This window comes from Dipodomys spectabilis, unplaced genomic scaffold (genome assembly GCF_019054845.1).
Source record: "Dipodomys spectabilis isolate Male_0828 unplaced genomic scaffold, ASM1905484v1 ptg000050l, whole genome shotgun sequence".
Lineage (NCBI taxonomy): Eukaryota > Metazoa > Chordata > Mammalia > Rodentia > Heteromyidae > Dipodomys > Dipodomys spectabilis.
In genome coordinates this window covers 6,944,598-6,962,779 of record NW_024870727.1, presented here as the reverse complement: position 1 = coordinate 6,962,779, position 18,182 = coordinate 6,944,598, and the positions used below count along the sequence as shown (strand labels likewise).

Below are 18,182 nucleotides of genomic sequence, written 5' to 3'. Positions count from 1 at the left end.
TGTTTTCTGTTAAAAAAATTCCCATATTGGTGTTTATTTTTATAGTCCAATAAAAGGATCAGTCTGAACTATGGAATGTTTTTAGACAGATACATAAAACTTTTTAGTATGCCTTATGAGTAAAAAGTATAAATGATCTGTGAGTTAGCAAAACTGTAGGTTAGTGAAAGTACCATTTACTGAATGTATTTTGTCTTTTATCAGAATCCTCCATCTGTTTCATTTAATTTCCAAAACTTGATATGAACTCTAAAGGAATTCTTTTTGCTCTAAAAGCTAGTTTATCTTTATTTCCAGTTAAGGTCTTTTAAAGACATTAATCTTTTATATCTTTTATGCTTTAGAAAGCTATCACTAGATTTCTTTGGTAGAGAGGATTTTGTTTTGTTTCACAGTTTTTTCCAAATGTCATGTTTCTCTTGCCTATTTCCCTTCCCATATAGTTCAGCCCTTCTTTGCTTTTAAATTAGATAAAGTCCTGCCTATTCCCAGGGGCTGGCCTCTTCAATGAGATCCTCCTCCTTACAGTCTCTCCTACTTACTGTTTATTTGGGCTGTCATTTTATTGAGTTAGAAGTATTTTAAAATTCTGGATATGTTTCTTTAAAAGTTTTAAAATCTGATGAAATCCAGTTGATTACCTTTTAAAAAATGGACTGTACTTTTGGTGTGATATCTGACAAATGAATACATTAGTATTATAGGAGGATGTGGGGGATTTTGTTTCATTGTCTACATGTATCTCCCTCCAAGTCAGTCTACCCTCTCTACCACTTTTACTTTACTCCTTCTTTCTTCCGCAAAGCAATTTCCATGTGTTTCCTTGTTCTTTTTTCATACATGCAAACAAACTACTTGGAACCTTACTTATCCTCATCCACCTCCTTTGTTGTCCAGCTTGCTTCTGATAGCACCCACCCTCCAGCAGAACCTCTTCTGCTTGGGATAACGGATTGTGTTTTGCTTCTCAGTGATGGGATCATATCTAGGCCTTGTGCATGCTAAGAAAGCATTCTACCATTGAGCTACATTTCCAGCCTCAGTGTATCTATTTTTTTTTTTTTCTTTCTGTGCTGGTTCTAGGGCTTGAACTTAGGGTCTGGGCACTGTCCTTGAGCATTTGTGCTCAAGGCTAGTTCTCTACCACTTGAGCTACACACAGCTCCACTTCTACTTTTTTTGGTGACTAATTGCATGTATGAGTCTCACTCAGGCTGGCTTCGAATTATGGTCCTCAGATCTTAGCCTCCTGAGTAGCTAGGATTACAGGTATGGGCCACCGGTGCAAGTATTAATTTATTTAAAATGACCCATTACATAATAACAAATGGCATTGTTATGAAAAAAGAACTAATTTCTAAGACAATACAGTGAGAAGCACAGTATTTACATTGTGTATAGGGTTTTTTTCCTTCTTTTTAGTAGAAAAGTGACTTTAGATTTTGCTCTGGTAGAGTACTGCACATTGTGTGTGCTGCAGGAGAGAGAAAAGTCAATACCTTAGAATTACAGTGAAACTAGTTTTTTTAAAAATTATTGTTTAAATTGTTGAACAAATGAGTTTCATTTCAACGTACGCATGTATGAGTTCAGTCTTAATCAGTGTTCCATCGTTCTCCCCCTCCCTCTATCCCCTCCATCTATCCCAACGCCACCATAGTTACTTAGTTCTATTATCACACGTTATGTACATTGAATATTATACCTGTTTGCCCAACCTTCCTCTCTTTATTAGAAAAATAGTTTTAATTTCATGGGGTCCATGGAATGTGTTTCCTAGGCTTTTGAGATGCTACATTGAGACCCTCTGATAAGAGGTTACTTACTAGATGGGCCCTGTGGTTCATACTTATAATGCTAGCTACTCAGAAGGCCGGGATCTGAGAAATGCAGTTCGAAGCCAGCCCTGGTAAACAAATCTGAGAGACTTGCATTTTCAGTTAACCAGCAAAAAGCCCTAATTGGAGGCTCAAGTGGTAGAGAGCCAACTGTGAGTGAAGAACTTGACAGATGAGGTCCTTAGTTCTAGCCCTATATCACTCCCACCTCCCAAAAAAGAGCTTACTGATTTTTGCAGTAAAATTACTTAGAATTTTAATTATTTAATGTCATTTTTTGGCATCTCATTTTGTCATTTCTTTTCTTGTGAAGTTTATAAATGTCTTCTAAATTTTTACGAGTATGTAATATTTTAACATGACCATGGAGATCTTTGTTGACCAGCGATTAGGAAGCTGTGGTTAATGGGCCAAATCTTTTCTACTACCTGATAGGGTACAGAGGGTCTTAGAACAGAGCCACTCTTAGTGTTGATATATGGTCTATGGTGGTTCCTACTTTGCAGAGCTGAGCAGTAATGACAGAAACTATATGGCCTTCACTGTTTACCATCTGTCCCTTTAAGTAAAATTTGCTGACCCTGTTAATGGACTATACTTTTTAATGACATGCACCAGCATGTCAGCAGGATTAACTTTCAGATTAATAATGCCAATCAATTTATAGTTTCAATAGAATAGTTAACTTATGAATAAGACACATTATTGAGCTATTACATTGAGAAGTTAGTCTTACTGACTAGATACTATATTTTCTTTATTTTTAGTTTGTAGACATTCCTTGTTGAGGAGAAGGGTGGGATATTATTTTGCACATCAAATTAAGATGAAGACACTTCTTTCCAGTTGAATATCTTGGACGTATTAAAAGCTGCACAATTAAGATGTACAATTAAGCTGTCAAGCTTTTTAAACATTTTAAATGTTTCAATTGGTTTGATTTTAGGATGATCTAGAAGACCTAATTGTTAACTGGGATGAGAGCAAAAGCATTGGTGACATCTTTCTTAAATATGTAAGTATTTTAATTTTGCTGTTTCAAATTGAAGTATCTAATCAAGGACTCAGGGAAATCCTTTAAATGATCAGAGGTTTACAAACTTTGACATAGTTGAGTTTATAAAATACGTTTGTATTGTTCTTAGCTGCTGAAACTGTGCTTCTTATACATAGACTAATACAAGGTCATCATTAGAATAACACTAATTATCTCACTATGGTCAGTGAGATTATATTATGTCAGATTACTTACTATTCATAAATGGTCACAGATTAGTGATCTTATTCAAACTTGCTACATAAGCTTTTCTTTTTCTTACTGATAATACTTTTCACTCTCCTGTCTTTCTGTTTAAAGGTTCCTAATGAATTGCTGCTTCTATTTGAGGATAAGAACCTCATATCTGGGGATGGAGCTTCATGGTAGTGCACTTGCTTAGCATGCATGAGGCCCTGGGTACAGTCCAGAGCATGAGGGCCGGTGTCCTTTAAAAACAAATGCTGCATGTGGTGCTGCATGCCAGTCTAAGCACTTGTGAGAGCAGGGCAGAAGGATCAAGAGGTTCAAGGCCAGCCTTGGCTACATATTGAGACTGTCTCAGAAAACCAAAATAAAAACAGAAAGAAATCATAGTGGGGTGTCGGTGGCTCACTCAGCTACTCAGGAGGCTGAGATCTGAGGATTGAGGTTCCAAGCCACCCCAGGCAGGAAAGTCTGTGAGACTCTTATTTCTAATTAATCATCAGAAAACTGGAATTTAGCTTTGTGGCTTTAAGTGGTAGGGCACTAGTCTTGAGCAAAAAAATCTCAGGATCAGTGCCCAGGCCCTGAGTTCAAGCCCCATGACTGAAAGAAAAAAACCCAATAAAACAAGAAATACCTAGCGTAAGTACATAAAACATTCAAAGCACTCATTATGATGAGGTTCTATGAACAGGCTTTACTGTATAAATTTTGTAATCTCTTTGAATAGGACTTGCAAAGTTCAAAGTCTTGTCTACCAGGAACATAATACTTCCGTTTTTGGAGGTCATGCCCTGATTTTCGTTCCTTGTTGTGTCTTAGATGTTTTTTTTTCTGGTTTGTTGAGAATTCCAAATGTCAGAATTATTTCCAGAAATTGTTCTGATGACTCTTAATGTCCTAAGATTAGCCAAGACATTTTCTTGTTCTGCTTGGATTTTTCGATAATAGAATTGTTTTCTTAATAGTGGTTATCATTGTTAATTAAAATTTTCTGTGTGAATCAGCTCTAATGTAATTAATATATTTCTTACTTATGGATGTTTTCAAATTTTCTTGTCATGTTTATATTGATACATGGTACACTTTAATACCTTTGATCTTTCTGGGTTTTTATTTAGTTTTTAAGTTTTATGCTGTGTGTACTAATTGATACACTTTGTTCAGTAATTTTGTTTTTTGTGGTTTTTTTGGATAGTACTGAAGTTTGAACTCAACCTCAAGCTTGCTTGGCTGGTGCTTTCCCATTAGAGCCATACCTCCAACCTTGCTTTTTACTGGTTATTTAGAGATGGAGGCTTAGGAATTTTTCTGCCTGGGCTGGCTTTTAATAGAAATCTTTGAAATATCATCCTCTGAGTAGCTAGGACTACAGGCTGCTTGGCATCTTCTTACTGAGATGCTTATAGGATAAGTTTATACATTTGCCTTGTGAAACTTAGAGTTTCCTTTTGCATATAATGTATCAGATTGTGACTGCTGACTGACTAAGTTTCATTGTACAAGGGTGGCATGCCTAAGAAATTAATGGTTATTTTCCCTTTCTTATTCCTAGTCCAAAGATTTGGTAAAAACCTACCCTCCTTTTGTAAACTTCTTTGAAATGAGCAAGGAAACAATTATTAAATGTGAAAAACAGAAGCCCCGATTTCATGCTTTTCTGAAGGTAATGTACATTTTTGGGGGGCAGAAATGGGGTTTGAACTCAGGTCCTTGTGGTTAGGCAGGTGCTCTACTAATGTTCTTTCAAGTGAAAATCTGAGGATCATCGCTGAAGGAATACATTACAATAATAAGAAATAAAGAAATTGAAATGAGTAAAGTTTATCTGTTAAGTGTGGTCAGACCTATTGGTAACAGTGATGTTTAAAAGATATGTTAAGTAGCAGAGGTCAACAGACAGGTGAATGAATGACCATATTGAATGTAAGTGCTTATTTAGAAAAGGGAAAATAGTTATATGTACTTTTAACTCTTCAAACACAGATTTCCCAGTAGGATTTTTAAAAAAAATTTTCCATCGTTGTTTTAGTTTATCTTATGGTGTCAGCATAGTTAATGTTTTCCTTTTGAATAATTAGATTTAAATGAAACTTAAGACAGGATACCTAGGGGTGTGTAGAGAAGCACACTTTCTCTGTGAGATGTTGATCTTTGTTGGCTAAGAGTCATTTCAGTCCTGGGAGACGATTCCATCACAGTGCTTTGCTTAAAACTGAAAGTACTGCTCATTTACCAGGTCTCTTTTTAGTTCCTGTCAAGGACCCAAATGATAAAATGTAATTTAAAACGTGTAAGTTAATGTTTACATGAGACTTAAAAAAAACTTAAAAGTTTTTTGGAATACATTTCTTTCAGATAAACCAAGCTAAACCAGAATGTGGACGGCAAAGCCTTGTTGAACTTCTCATCCGACCAGTGCAGAGGTTACCCAGTGTGGCATTACTTTTAAATGGTACTTGTCTGATCTGTTGGAGATTACTTTAGATATTTCTTTGGAATAGTTCTTTGTCTCTCTGGCTCTTTCTGGCTTGCCCTCTCTCTTTGGTTGGTACTAGAATTTGAACTGAAGGCCTCTACCAGTAAGTCATCCTTGTCTCCATCTCAGTTTTATCGCTGAAATTCTTCTATTTTTCAGAGATTCTTAGGTTTTTAGCACTTAAATTTATCTTTTACCTAGAAAACATCATTGTAAATTGTCTTAACAAGTAGTCATCCTAGCCAGGTACCAGTGGCTAATGCCTGTAATCCTACCTACTCAGGAGGCCGAGATCTGAGGATCATAGTTCAAAGCCAGCCTGGGCAGGAAAGTCCGTGAGACTCTTATCTCCAATTAATCACCAGAAAATGGGAAGTGTCACTGTGGCTCAAGTGATAGAGTGCTTCTCTTGAGCTGAAGAGTTGAGGGACAGCGCCCAGGCCCAGGGTTCAAGCCCCATGACTGACCAGGAATAAAAAAAAAACAAGTAAAAAGTAGTCATCCTTGCTATAAAAATACAATCTTGCCTGAAGGTAACCCCTTCTGGTGTCAGCTGTGTTGACTTGCATCCTTTTGTCTATTTTTTAAAGAAAGTCTTATGATGATATGAGACTAATAATCAGTTTATATTCACATAGCACAGAATTCACAGATGATTTCATGTGTCCCAGGTTTTTAGATCTTTCTGTGTATTTTAGACTTTACTTTTAATTTTAGACTGTTCAATATACAGTTGAAACCTGTAGTATCTATCTTTTTAAGAACATAAAACTACAAATCTCAGTAGTAAGTTTTATATATAGCTCAGTTTTTATGAATAAATTTTGGCTCTGGCTTAAGAAAAGTATACATATATTCCTTTATACTTTGCTTTACTATAGTAGTACTAAGATAGATACTTTAAAACTTTACTTATTTATTTATGTGCTGGTACTGGGGCTTGAACAGTATAGATGCTTCCCTTAGCACTTTCATTTAGGACAAGTGCTTTCCACTAGAGCCACAGCTCCACTTCTGACTTTTTGTTGTTTAATTGGAAATATGAATCTCTTGGAATTTGCTGCCTGGACTGGCTTTGAACACTAATCCTCAAATCTTAGCCTTCTAAGTAGCTAGGATTACCGATGTGAGCCATCAATGGCCAGCTAAAAGCTAATTTATAAAGAGTAAGAAAGTCTGCAGTTAAGAATTTTGAGCCAGATATGGTGCACATCTGTAATCCTTACCCTCAGGAGGGTTGCAAGTTTGGGGCCAGGCTAGATGGTAGAGTTGGACCAGGTACAAAAAATAAGAGAATTTGATCTCTATAAACTTAAAGTAGTATATGGAGCAGATAACAAGCTAAATTTGTGTTTATTTTTTCTGTAAAATATTTTGGTTAAGAACTGTCTACAAACTCTAAAATTGGCACTTTTTTAGTTTATGTTAATTGAGTATTAGTGGCTTATAAAATGATTTCCCTACATCTTGCTTTACTGATTTTAAGGATTATTTAAAATCAGGGTATGTCTTCACTGTTGTTTCAGCTAGTACTTTTATTGCATAGAATTCCATCAAATGATTATCCTGAGCTTTTCACATGGTACTAGATTGAATATAGTTTGTTAATATGTGTCAAGTATGGTATAAGAAACATAGTAACATATTTAATAATAACATTTAGTATGAGCTTCTTAGAGAAAAAAATTTGGCCCTTCAGGACACCAAATGCTCTTTGTAACTGAGACATGTGGATCAATGTGAAATGCAAAATATATAATGATTTACGTCATAATTGAGCATTGTGTGTGAGGATCTTTCAGTACAATGGAGGAAGTGAGGAGTCTCCAAGTTTTACTAGAAGGAACTTGAGGCAATAGTTAATTTTAAAAGGATGGATGTATAAAAGAGCTTTTAAGTGTGCGTGCGTGCGTGCGTGTGTGTGTGTGTGTGTGTGTGTGTGTGTGTGTGTGTGTGTGTGTGTGTGTGTGTGTGTGTGTGTGTGTTGAGGTTTAGCAAACACTGTACCACTGGTTTCATTTTGAGTCTTGGTTGTTTGAGCCCAGGTTGGCTTCAAATGGAAGACCTGTGACCTTGTGTCATCATGCCTGGCTAAACATTTTTTCTTTCTCTTTTTTCTTTTTGTCAGTTGTGGAGCTTGAACTCTGGGCTTGGGCACTGTCCCTCAGCTCTTCAGCTCAAGGCTAGCACTTAAGCCACAGAGCCACTTCTGGTTTTCTGAGTGGTTTATTGGAGATAAGAGTCTCATGGACTTTCCTGCCCAGACTTTCCTGCCTGGGCTGACTTTGAACCATGATCCTCACATCTCAGCCTCCTGAGTAGCTAGGATTACAGGTATGAGCCACTGGCTCCACAGCTAAACATTTTTTCAACTAAAAATTAGATAGGATCTTTAAAAATAAAATATATTAAGATTGATAGCCTTAGATGGGAAGCTACTGATTTCCTTTTTTTTTTCTTTTTTTGGGGGGTCCGGTTGTGGGGCCTGAACTCTGGGCCTGGGCGCTGTCCCTCAGCTCTTCAGCTCAGGGCTAGCGCTCTACCACTTGAGCCACAGTGCCACTTCCGGCTTTTTTTTCTTTTTGCTTATGTGGTGCTGAGGAATCGAACCCAGAGCCTCAGGCATGCAAGGCAAGTGCTCTACCACTGAGCCACCTTCCCAGCCCTGATTTCCTTTTTTGTTTTTAAAATATTAAGGATTGAACTGGACCTTGTACATGCCAGGTGAGCACTCTAGCACTTCAAACTATACCCATAGCCCTTTTTGATTTTGAGGCAGGTTTTGTTCTCTTTTTTTTTCTGGCCTTGAACTTAAGATTCTCTAGTTGTTGCCTCCTGAATAGTAGCTAGGGGTATAGGCATGCGCCATCATACCCAGCTTAAGTTTGTTTTTAATCATGGAAAAATTATTTATTATTACAGATCTTAAGAAGCATACAGCTGATGAAAATCCTGACAAAAGCACATTAGAAAAAGCTATTGGATCACTAAAAGAAGTAATGACGTAAGTACATTGTTTCAATTCCTTATTAATTCCTTAGATTTAAAATTAAATTGACAAATTACAAAGGATATCTAAGTTACTTTAGTATGTTTACATTTACATTCATATTTACTTCTTAATATCTTTAGCTTTTATGTGTCTTGCTCATAATATATTTTTAGTAAATGTTGAATTCAAGAGCTAATTATAGTATTGAATTGTAATGTTGACTTGTTTGTAAGGCATATAGAATTTGGTCAAATAAGAATTCTTGAGGTTTTTGAGTTTAGGGATTAAGTGCTTATCATAGCTGGTTGAAACAACCATAGCCTCTTAGATAAAGGAAATAATGACAACACCAATTCAATAATTGCCATTGAAGTAAACAAAAAATTTAATTTGCACAACATAAATATCCATAGCTTATGTAACCAAATATTTATTTTTAAAATTTGAGACAGTCTTGCCCTATAGATCAGGCTGGCTCCAAACATGAGATCTTCTTGCCCCAGCACTCTCTAGCAGTCTCTTTAGTACAAAGATTATAAAGATGTACTGTCGTATCCAGCTTACTTTACAGATATTAAATTGATATAGATACAAGTTTTTAGTGACTTTAATATGCCTATTTTTCTACTTAGGGTGAGTACATAATTAAAATATAATTTGCTAATTTTGTGATACATATGTGATACTCCCCTGAAACCTTGACCACAACAATGTAAGGGACACTTTCTTTCCCCACTGAGGAGAAAATTTGCTCCTTGGTAATCCCTTTTTCTGTCTCTTCCTGTCCCACCTATCCCAAGACAACTGTTGTTCTGTCACTGTGATGTACATTTTTAAGGGTTATATCTAAATTGAGTCTAATGTTATATTCTTTTGTCTTGTTCTCATATCCCCCAACCACACCCCCCCAGCATAATTATTTTTTGATTACTTTTAGTTTCTGGCTATTATAAAGAAAATTGCTATGAGGATTTGTAAACAAATCTTTGAAATTGTGCTTTTGTTTCTCTTGGCTAAATTACTGGTAAGGTTGATGAGGTTAGAATAATGAATGGACAACTCTTTTTTTTGGGGGGGGGGGGGGTCCGGTCGTAGGGCCTGAACTCTGGGCCTGGGCACTGTCCCTCAGCTCTTCAGCTCAAGGCTAGCGCTCTACCACTTGAGCCACAGCGCCACTTCCGGCTTTTTTCTTTTTGCTTATGTGGTGCTGAGGAATCGAACCGAGGGCCTCAGGCATGCAAGGCAAGCGCTCTACCACTGAGCTACCTTCCCAGCCCTGGACAACTCTTTAATAAACTGCCAAATTAAAAAAAAAAAAAATCAGTCCTGGAACTTGAACTCTGAGGCATGGGTGCTTTCTCTGAGCTCTTTCCTCAAGGCTAGTATTCTACCACTTGAGCCACAGCCCCACTTCCAGCTTTTTCTATGTAGTTTATTGGACATAGAGTCTCACAGACTTGCCTGCCTGGGCTGTCTTTGAACTGTGATCCTCAGATCTCAGCCTTCTGAGTAGCTAGGATTATAGGCATAAGCTACTGATGCCCAGTTTAAAATTTCTATTTTCTTTTTCCACTAAGATTGTTTGGTGAGTTCCGAGACCCAGTGTCAACATTCACTTTGGTCATTTCTGTCAGATGTGCAGTGCCTTCCCATCTAGATTTTATTTTTGTATTTTACTGGTTTTTTTGTGGTAGTAAGATCAGATTCCAGACCTTGCACATGCTAGACAATCACTCTACTACAAAGCCACATCTCAGTTATTATAATTAAATTTTGAGAGTTCTTTATGGAACATCTTCTAGTTAAAAAACCTTTTGTCAGGGGCTGGGGGTTTAGCCCAGCGGAAGGGTGCCCGCCCGGCACGCGCAAGGCCCTGGGTTCGGTCCTCAGCCCTGGAAAAAAAAAAAGCTACAAAAAACCTTTTGTCATATATGGGATTTGCAGTTACAGTCCCATGGCTTGTGGTTTGCTTTCTCTTTTAGTACCTTTTTAACTTAAGATTTTAAGATTTTTAAGTATATTTATTAGTTTTTTATTATCAAGTAGTGGTGCAAAGAGGTTACAATTATGTAAGTAGGTTATGAGTTTAGTGCTTCTTAATGTCACCCAGTTCATCTTTTCATATTATTATTATCATCATCATCATCATCATCATTATTATTATTAGAGCTTGAACTCAGGGCGTCGGTGCTGTGCCCAAGCATCTTTTGCTTAAGGCTAGTGCTCTACCACTTGAGACACAGCTCCACTTTCGGCTTGTTGGTGGTTAATTGGAGATAAAGAGTCTCATGGACTGTCTTGCCTAGGCTGGTTTTGAACTGCAGTTCTCAGGTCTCAGCCTCCTAAATAGCTACAATTGCAGACATGATTGTCTTTTGTCTGGCTTGCTTTACATGATTCTCTGCAGGTCCATTTATTTTCCTCTTAATAAAAGCGTGATTTAATTCTTTATGGTGAAATAATATTCCATTAAGTTTATATACAATATTCGATGCATCAGTTCATGCTTTGGCAGGTGCCTAGACTGATTTATGTTTCTTGGCTATTGAGAGTATTGCTGCAGTAAACATGTTGGCTTGGATTTCTTTGGATATATAATTAAATAGAATGTAGCATGTAGGATCGTATGGTACTTCTAATTTTAGATTTTTGAGGAACTTCCATACTGATTTCCTTAGTGACCAGACTAAATAACATTCTAACCAATAGTGCATAATTCTCTATCCCATTCTTAGCAGTATTTGTTTGATGTTTTGGTGACAGCCATTCTTGCATGTTGTGCCGTGGAATCCTAATATACATAGGTCTTTATTTTTCCATCAGATTTAAAAGACAACTTTGCTGGGTACAGTAATTTTAGTTGGCAGATAATTACTCTCAGTGTACATTCTCCATATTCATACAGTCTCTAGTTTGAATTTTCCATTGTTAATTAAGTTCTGTACCACACATAGCAGGATATTCCTCATTCCTTGCATATAGTTCCTCTCACTAATGTAAATTTCTGAAGTCAATTAAAGATTGAGCCATTTAAAAAGATTTTTGCATTTCTAAAATTTAGAGCTTTCTATCATGAAATTTCTCATGTTGAACAAGATACAACCCCCTCCCCCACACAAAAAAAAAGTCTTCCCACATTGCTTACATTTTGTAAGATTTCCTAACACTCTGAATTGGTGTAGGCTTTCCCATATTTCTCACTTTTTTAGTATTGCACCACAAAATAGTGAGGTTTATACATTCCTTACACTCATGCAGTTTCTCCCCACTGTGAATTTTCTGGTGTGTTAATTGTGAGCCATGAGCAAATGCTTTCCCTTACACTGACAAGGTTTGTCACCAGTGTGAGCACTCTGATGTTTAATGAGTTAAGATCACTGACAAGGCTTTTGTACAATCATTACATTCTCAGTTCCCTGATATCAAATCAGGTTTCTTTGTTTTGATTGGCTTCATTGTTGTTTCAGGCAGATGGATAAATGCACACCATCTTATTACATTTGTCTGGTAGCAATAGTCTTAGTTTTTGCTTCAATGAAGTGATTAGCATATGACTTGGGAATGACTTACATAAGCCTTGATTAAACTTACATTTAGAACTTTGACATTTTATTTGTTAACATGGAAGTTTTGTACCGGCTTAATGTGTTTAGAAAATGTATGGTGATAAAAAATGGAGTAGGGTGTAAGACATAATTTACTAAAAAAAATTGTATGGCATATTGTTTGATGTAGTAGGATACTTTAAGATAGGTTTTTAAAAATCTGATTCATTCACCAAAATTAGATTCATATGAAAGAACATTTGGGGTTTTTTTGTGACAAGAGATGTATTTGTACCATTCTGTATTTAAAGATGTTTTAGAAAGTAACCCATTATTTTTTTCAGGCATATCAATGAGGATAAGAGAAAAACAGAAGCACAAAAGCAAATTTTTGATGTAGTGTATGAAGTAGATGGATGCCCAGTAAGAATTTTTTGATTATTGTTTATTTCTTGTAGTGTGTGTGTGTGTGTGTGTGTCTGTGTCTGTCTGTCTGTCTGTCTGTTTTCTGGAGCTTGAACTTGGTGCTTGGGTGCTTTCCTTGAACTTTTTTAAGATTGTCGCTCTACCTCTTGAGCCATAGCTCCACTTCAGTTTTATAGTAGTTAAGTAGAAAAAAGAACCTAAGAACTTTACTGGCCAGCTTGGCTTCTGACTACAATCCTAAAATCTAAGCCCTTCTGAGTATCTGGGATTACAGGCGTGAGCCACTAGTGCCTATCTCTTTCTATAGTTTTTAAATAAGCAGTTTCGGCACTGCTTTGTTTTAAATGATAACTTCTTAAAAATTTCTGGTACCAAATGATCTGATTTCTTTTATTAATGTTTTCAATCTCTACAGGCTAATCTTTTATCTTCTCACCGAAGCTTAGTGCAGCGAGTTGAAACAATTTCTCTAGGCGAGTACCCCTGTGACAGAGGTGAACAAGTAACTCTCTTCCTCTTCAATGACTGCCTGGAGGTAGGATTGTACTTGATATATATAATAACAGAGCTGTTCTCTGTGACTTTCCTGAATATTTCAACCAAGCAAGCTTTGATTGAAGTGTAATATAGATGCTTGAAGTAGACTAATATTCTTTTACAGTGCTTTTAGAAGATCTACTATTAAGAAGTATGAGGGCTAAGACTAACTCTGTGGTAGATCTCGTGCCTAGCATATGCAAAGCTGTAGGTTTGATTCTAGCACTGCAGTAAATTGACAAAAAACAAACATATACAAATTAAGAAGTATGATTAATTTTCCAAAACTTGAAATTTAAGTCAAGATGAAAATATAACTTGTTTATAAACAAATAAATGCCTAAGCTATGAATTTTGGAACCTGCTTATTTTATGGGTTCTTTCTGAAATCTGAGCAGTTTTTCTAGCAAAGATTAAGCCAGTATTTTGTTGGGAAGAGAGAAACTTGATAATTTAATGCTACAGATTTCTTATTTACTCTGGATTCTTCTCTAAATTAGCAGAATGTATTGTGATCAGTATATGAGATTAGATGTAATCATTCTAAAACTTTCATCTAAGTCAGGCATTAAGCCACTCATGCCTATAATCCTAGCTACTCAGGAGGTTGAGATCTGAGAGTTGTGGTTTGAAGCCAGCCTGAGCAGGAAAGTTCATGAGACTTAATTCCAATTAACCACCAAATAGCCAGAAATAAACTGGGGCTTAATTGGTAGAGCACTATTTTTAAAAATAAATATATATATAAAATATTTATAAACTTATATTTGTAAATTTATTTATGAGTATTATTACCTTACATAAGTAATGAGTACATTTTTTTTTAAACTGTTACCCCCTCCCTCATTTTCTCCCATTAACCACTCCACACTTCCTTCCCCCCAATTTGTAAAGTTCATTTCCAACATAGTGTCTAGTGAATATCATCATTGCATTAGTTCATATCCTTTGCCCTGATGTTTCTGTGATTCCCTTTCTCTTCCATGGATCAGATAAACTTATATACAAGCCAAAGGATATAGAAAACTAAAACAACAAAAAAAGAAATAACTGTATACAAGACATAATAATCTTTTGTTTCCAATTCTTGAAGTTCATCTTGGTATGCTTCATTATATATGGTCCTATGCACTTAGCGATTGGGCTATTGTGATCCCCTGCTAGGAATATCATAGACATATTCTAGTTATTACAAATGAAGGAAACCATGCAACCTACATTTCTTTGGGCCTGGCTTGCTTCACTTAATATAATTTTTTCCAAGTCTTTCCATTGCTTTACAAATGGAGTAGCAATGTCATTCTTTCTGATGGAAGCATAGAACTCCATTGTGTATATATACCACACCTTGATCCATTCATCTACTGAGAGGCATCTGGGTTGGTTCTATATCTTAGCTATGGTAAATAATGCTGCAATGAACATGGTTGTGCTGGTAGCTTTAGTATGGTCTTGTTTGTAAACATTTGGGTAAATGCCCAGGAATGGGATTGCTGGGTCATAGGGGAGCTCTATGTTTAGTCTTTTGAGTAACCTCCATTCTGCTTTCCAGATGGTTAAACAAGTTTACACATCCACCAACAGTATAGTAGCATTCCCTTTTGGCCACATCTCTGCCAGCATATGTTGTCATTAGATTTCTTGATAATGGCCATTCTTACTGGAGTAGAGTCTCAGTGTTTTGATTTGCATTTCTTTTATGGCTAGAGATGTTTAGCATTTCTTCATTTATCATATATTGGCCATTCTTATTTCCTCTTCAGAGAAGTCACTCTAAGTCTTTAGCCCACTTTGGGGTGGTTGTTTCTGAAAGGACTTGTTTTTGGGGGATTTGATTTTTTGAGCTCTAAGTATATTGTGGATCTGAGGCTCTTGTTTTTGTATAGCTAGTGAAGATCTTCCAATCTGTGGGCTTTCTATTTATCTTGCTAGCTATGTCCTTTTCTGTGCAGAAGCTCTGCAGTTCAATGCAATACCATTTGTCCAACCTTTCTTTGATTTATTGTGTTTCTGGGTCTTTATTAAGAAAATTTCTACTGGTACCAAGGAGCCCTAGAGTTTCTCCTATTCCTTTCTGTAATGTTTTCAGGATATCTGCTTTTACCTTGAGGTCTTTGATCCATTTGGAATTGATTCTAGTAGAGCACTATTGTTGAACAAAAAAGCTCAGGAACAGCATGGAGGCCCAGAATTCAAGCCCCGGGATGGGCACAAAAACAAATAAAATGTTCATCTATTCTCAATATCTGACAAATAGTAATTGGGTTATGTTTATGTACATTTGCAAAACTTTTCAGTGCACGTTTTTAAACAGGCTAGAGGGATGAAAAATGCTTTTCTTTATCTCAGAAAAAAGTTGATTTTGATGAAATAGACATTAAGGAGAAGAGTTATTTGATATTTCTGTTACACTAGATAGCTTCCTTTTGTTGTCATCAAAATGATTATGCTTTTCCATTTTCTTTAAAGTTGACACTCTTCCTTTTATCCTTTTCTACTTTGCTTTTCTCGAAGTACTGTCCTATTTATATCATGAACATTATTATTTAATTATAAAACAAGGGAATCTTAGAGACCAAGGCATGCTTGGACAGAATAGTTGCAGTGAAATATAATCTCACCACAGCATTACTTGTATTCACGATTCAGTTTTCTAGTTATAAAGTTAATGAAATATGATATTTCCACTTGGTCAATAGTATTTTTTTAAGTACAAAAAGTAGTCCCCAGTAGGTATGGTGGCTCATACCCATAATCCAGCTACTCAGAAAGCTGAGATCTGAGGATCGCAGTTTGGAGCCAGTCTAGGCACAAAAGTCTGTGAGACTCTTAGCTCCAATAAGCTACTCATAAAAAGCTGGAGTGTGGTGCTGTGACTCAAAGTGGTAGCATGCCAGCCTGAACAAAATGAAGCTCAAGGACAGAGCCCAGGCCCAGAGTTTAAGCCCCAAGACCAAAACAAGAAACAGTAATTAAAAATATTACCATTATATAAATGATCATAAAAAATATATGTGCCAGTTAATTTTAAACTGTGTCCCCATAGTAAGGACTTTAGTCTTTCCTTCCTACTTTTGAAAATAAGTGCTAGACAAAGGAGTCAATTTCAATCATTCTTTTATCTGACTTTAAGTTATCATAGGGGTTTAACTGTGTATAGTCTTTATTTTTAATCTTCTTTTTTTGTGTATAGTCTTTATTCTTCTATTTGTTTACTTCCTGAGGCTTTGTAAATTTTTTCCTGTTCAAATGTCTAGGTCTGCTGGCTCTGTTCTATTAGTGTTTTATCCCTTTATTCCCAGGTCTACTGGTTCCATTCATCCTTGGGCAATGGCAACAACCCCTTTAGTGTCTTGTCCTTTATTCCTGGTGTAGCAGTAACATATTTTAATTTTTTTTTTTTATAGCCTCAATATCTCCTGTAGCTGGCTCATTGGCTTCCTTCTACTTTAATTCACACCATTAGCCACCACTTATTGGCTCCAAGTGCTGGCCCCCATTTCTTTTACCTAGTAAATTTAGTGACTTTTTGCTCTATTCCCTTATAGCTTTTTTGTCTCAGAATTGTTTAAGAGGAACTGGCCTATTCTCTCTCTCTCTTTTTTTTTTGCCAGTCGTGGGGCCTGAACTCTGGGCCTGGGCGCTGTCCCTCAGCTCTTCAGCTCAAGGCTAGCGCTCTACCACTTGAGCCACAGTGCCACTTCCGGCTTTTTTCTTTTTGCTTACGTGTTGCTGAGGAATCGAACCCAGGGCCTCATGCATGCAAAGCAAGCGCTCTACCACTGAGCCACCTTCCCAGCCAGCCCTGGCCTTTTCTTAACATAAATTTGGACTTCAAAGTTTGTAATGCTATGTAAATTCTTATTGTCTAATCTCTTTAAGAAAAGTAAAACTCTGGCAAGTTGGAATGAGAAGCATGGTACTTTCTTAACATGATGAAAACTTATAGACATTTTATAGTCTGCTTTCTTTTTAATATGACAAGTGATGTTTTACTGAAACTAAACTAATTTTGGGTTCTAGGAATGTGGCTTAGTGGTTGAGTAGTCACCTAGCATACATGAAGCACTGGGTTTGATTCCTCAGTACCACATAAACAAAAAAAGAAAATTAAAAAAATAAATTATTTGAGAAAATAAGCTAATTTTGGATTAAGGATATATTTCTTCCTATATCTTTTCTTTCTTTTTTTCTGTACTTAGGGCCTCAAGTTTTGCTCTGCTTTTTCTACCGAGTGAGCCACACTTGTGCTTCCAGCTTTTTGCAGGTTAATTGGAGATAAGAGTCTCAGATTTGTCTGCCTTGGCTCTAAATCTCAGTTCTCAGATCTCAGCCTCCTGAGGAGCTAGGATTATAGAATTGAGCCACTGGTGCCCAGTAGGAAGTAATGTTTTAAAAAGGCAAACAGGACTGGGAAGGTGGCTCAGTGGGAGCACTTGCATGCCTGAGGCTCTGGGTTCAATTCCTCAGCACCACATAAGCAAAAAGAAAAAAGCCGGAAGTGGCTCTGTGGCTCAAGTGGTAGAGCGCTAGCCTTGAGCTGAAGAGCTGAGGGACAGCTCCCAGGCCCAGAGTTCAGGGCCCATGACCGGACCCTCCCCCCCCCAAAAAAATAATAAAAAGGCAAACAGACTTGGACTTTATGAAGGTGAAAAGAGAGAAAGTGTGAACATCTTATAAAATTCACAAAATCTTGGTATCTCCTAAATTACAAGATCCTTTCTGAGTTTGCTCAGTTTCCAGTGTATCCTTACCTGTCTCTTTTACACGTGTATTCAGTTAAGGGAAAGATAGAGCCTAAAACATTACATTGCATTTGTAACTTGTAGCATCAGTTTAATGTATTTTTTAATTACTTTTTTAATGCTTCCTTTGGTTAGTAGAATGAAATAGTAAGTGCAAGAACTTTTTATATTATTTCCTCTGCTATTTAATCAGTGTACAGTATCTGAAATGTTGAAAATTCTGCTCTTAAATTGAAATTTCTGGTTTTGAACTCGGCAGAGATCCAAGAGCAAGCTTTTTATTTAAAGCTCCTTCATACTTTGAGTCTCTTGCTTTCTAGCTCTTTCATACCTCTGGAGCTTTTTTTTTTTTGTTACTGGTGCTTGAACTTGTGGTC

At 36.6% G+C, this 18,182-nt stretch overlaps 1 protein-coding gene across 4 annotated transcripts in view; it reads left to right on the top strand.

The window, feature by feature from the left end:
* The window catches only part of Ect2 (epithelial cell transforming 2), a 63,522-nt gene that overhangs the window by 25,765 nt on the left and 19,575 nt on the right, over positions 1-18,182 (top strand). For all 4 annotated transcript variants that reach the window (XR_006147326.1, XM_042678911.1, XM_042678910.1 and 1 more), the window contains 6 exons: positions 2,785-2,853; positions 4,637-4,747; positions 5,440-5,536; positions 8,483-8,564; positions 12,442-12,520; positions 12,939-13,058. Coding sequence is in view for 3 of the 4 variants with exons in the window: in XM_042678911.1 (XP_042534845.1) it covers positions 2,785-2,853; positions 4,637-4,747; positions 5,440-5,536; positions 8,483-8,564; positions 12,442-12,520; positions 12,939-13,058 (558 nt within the window). In the remaining variant the exon portion in view is untranslated. The remainder of the gene's footprint in view (positions 1-2,784; positions 2,854-4,636; positions 4,748-5,439; positions 5,537-8,482; positions 8,565-12,441; positions 12,521-12,938; positions 13,059-18,182) is intronic.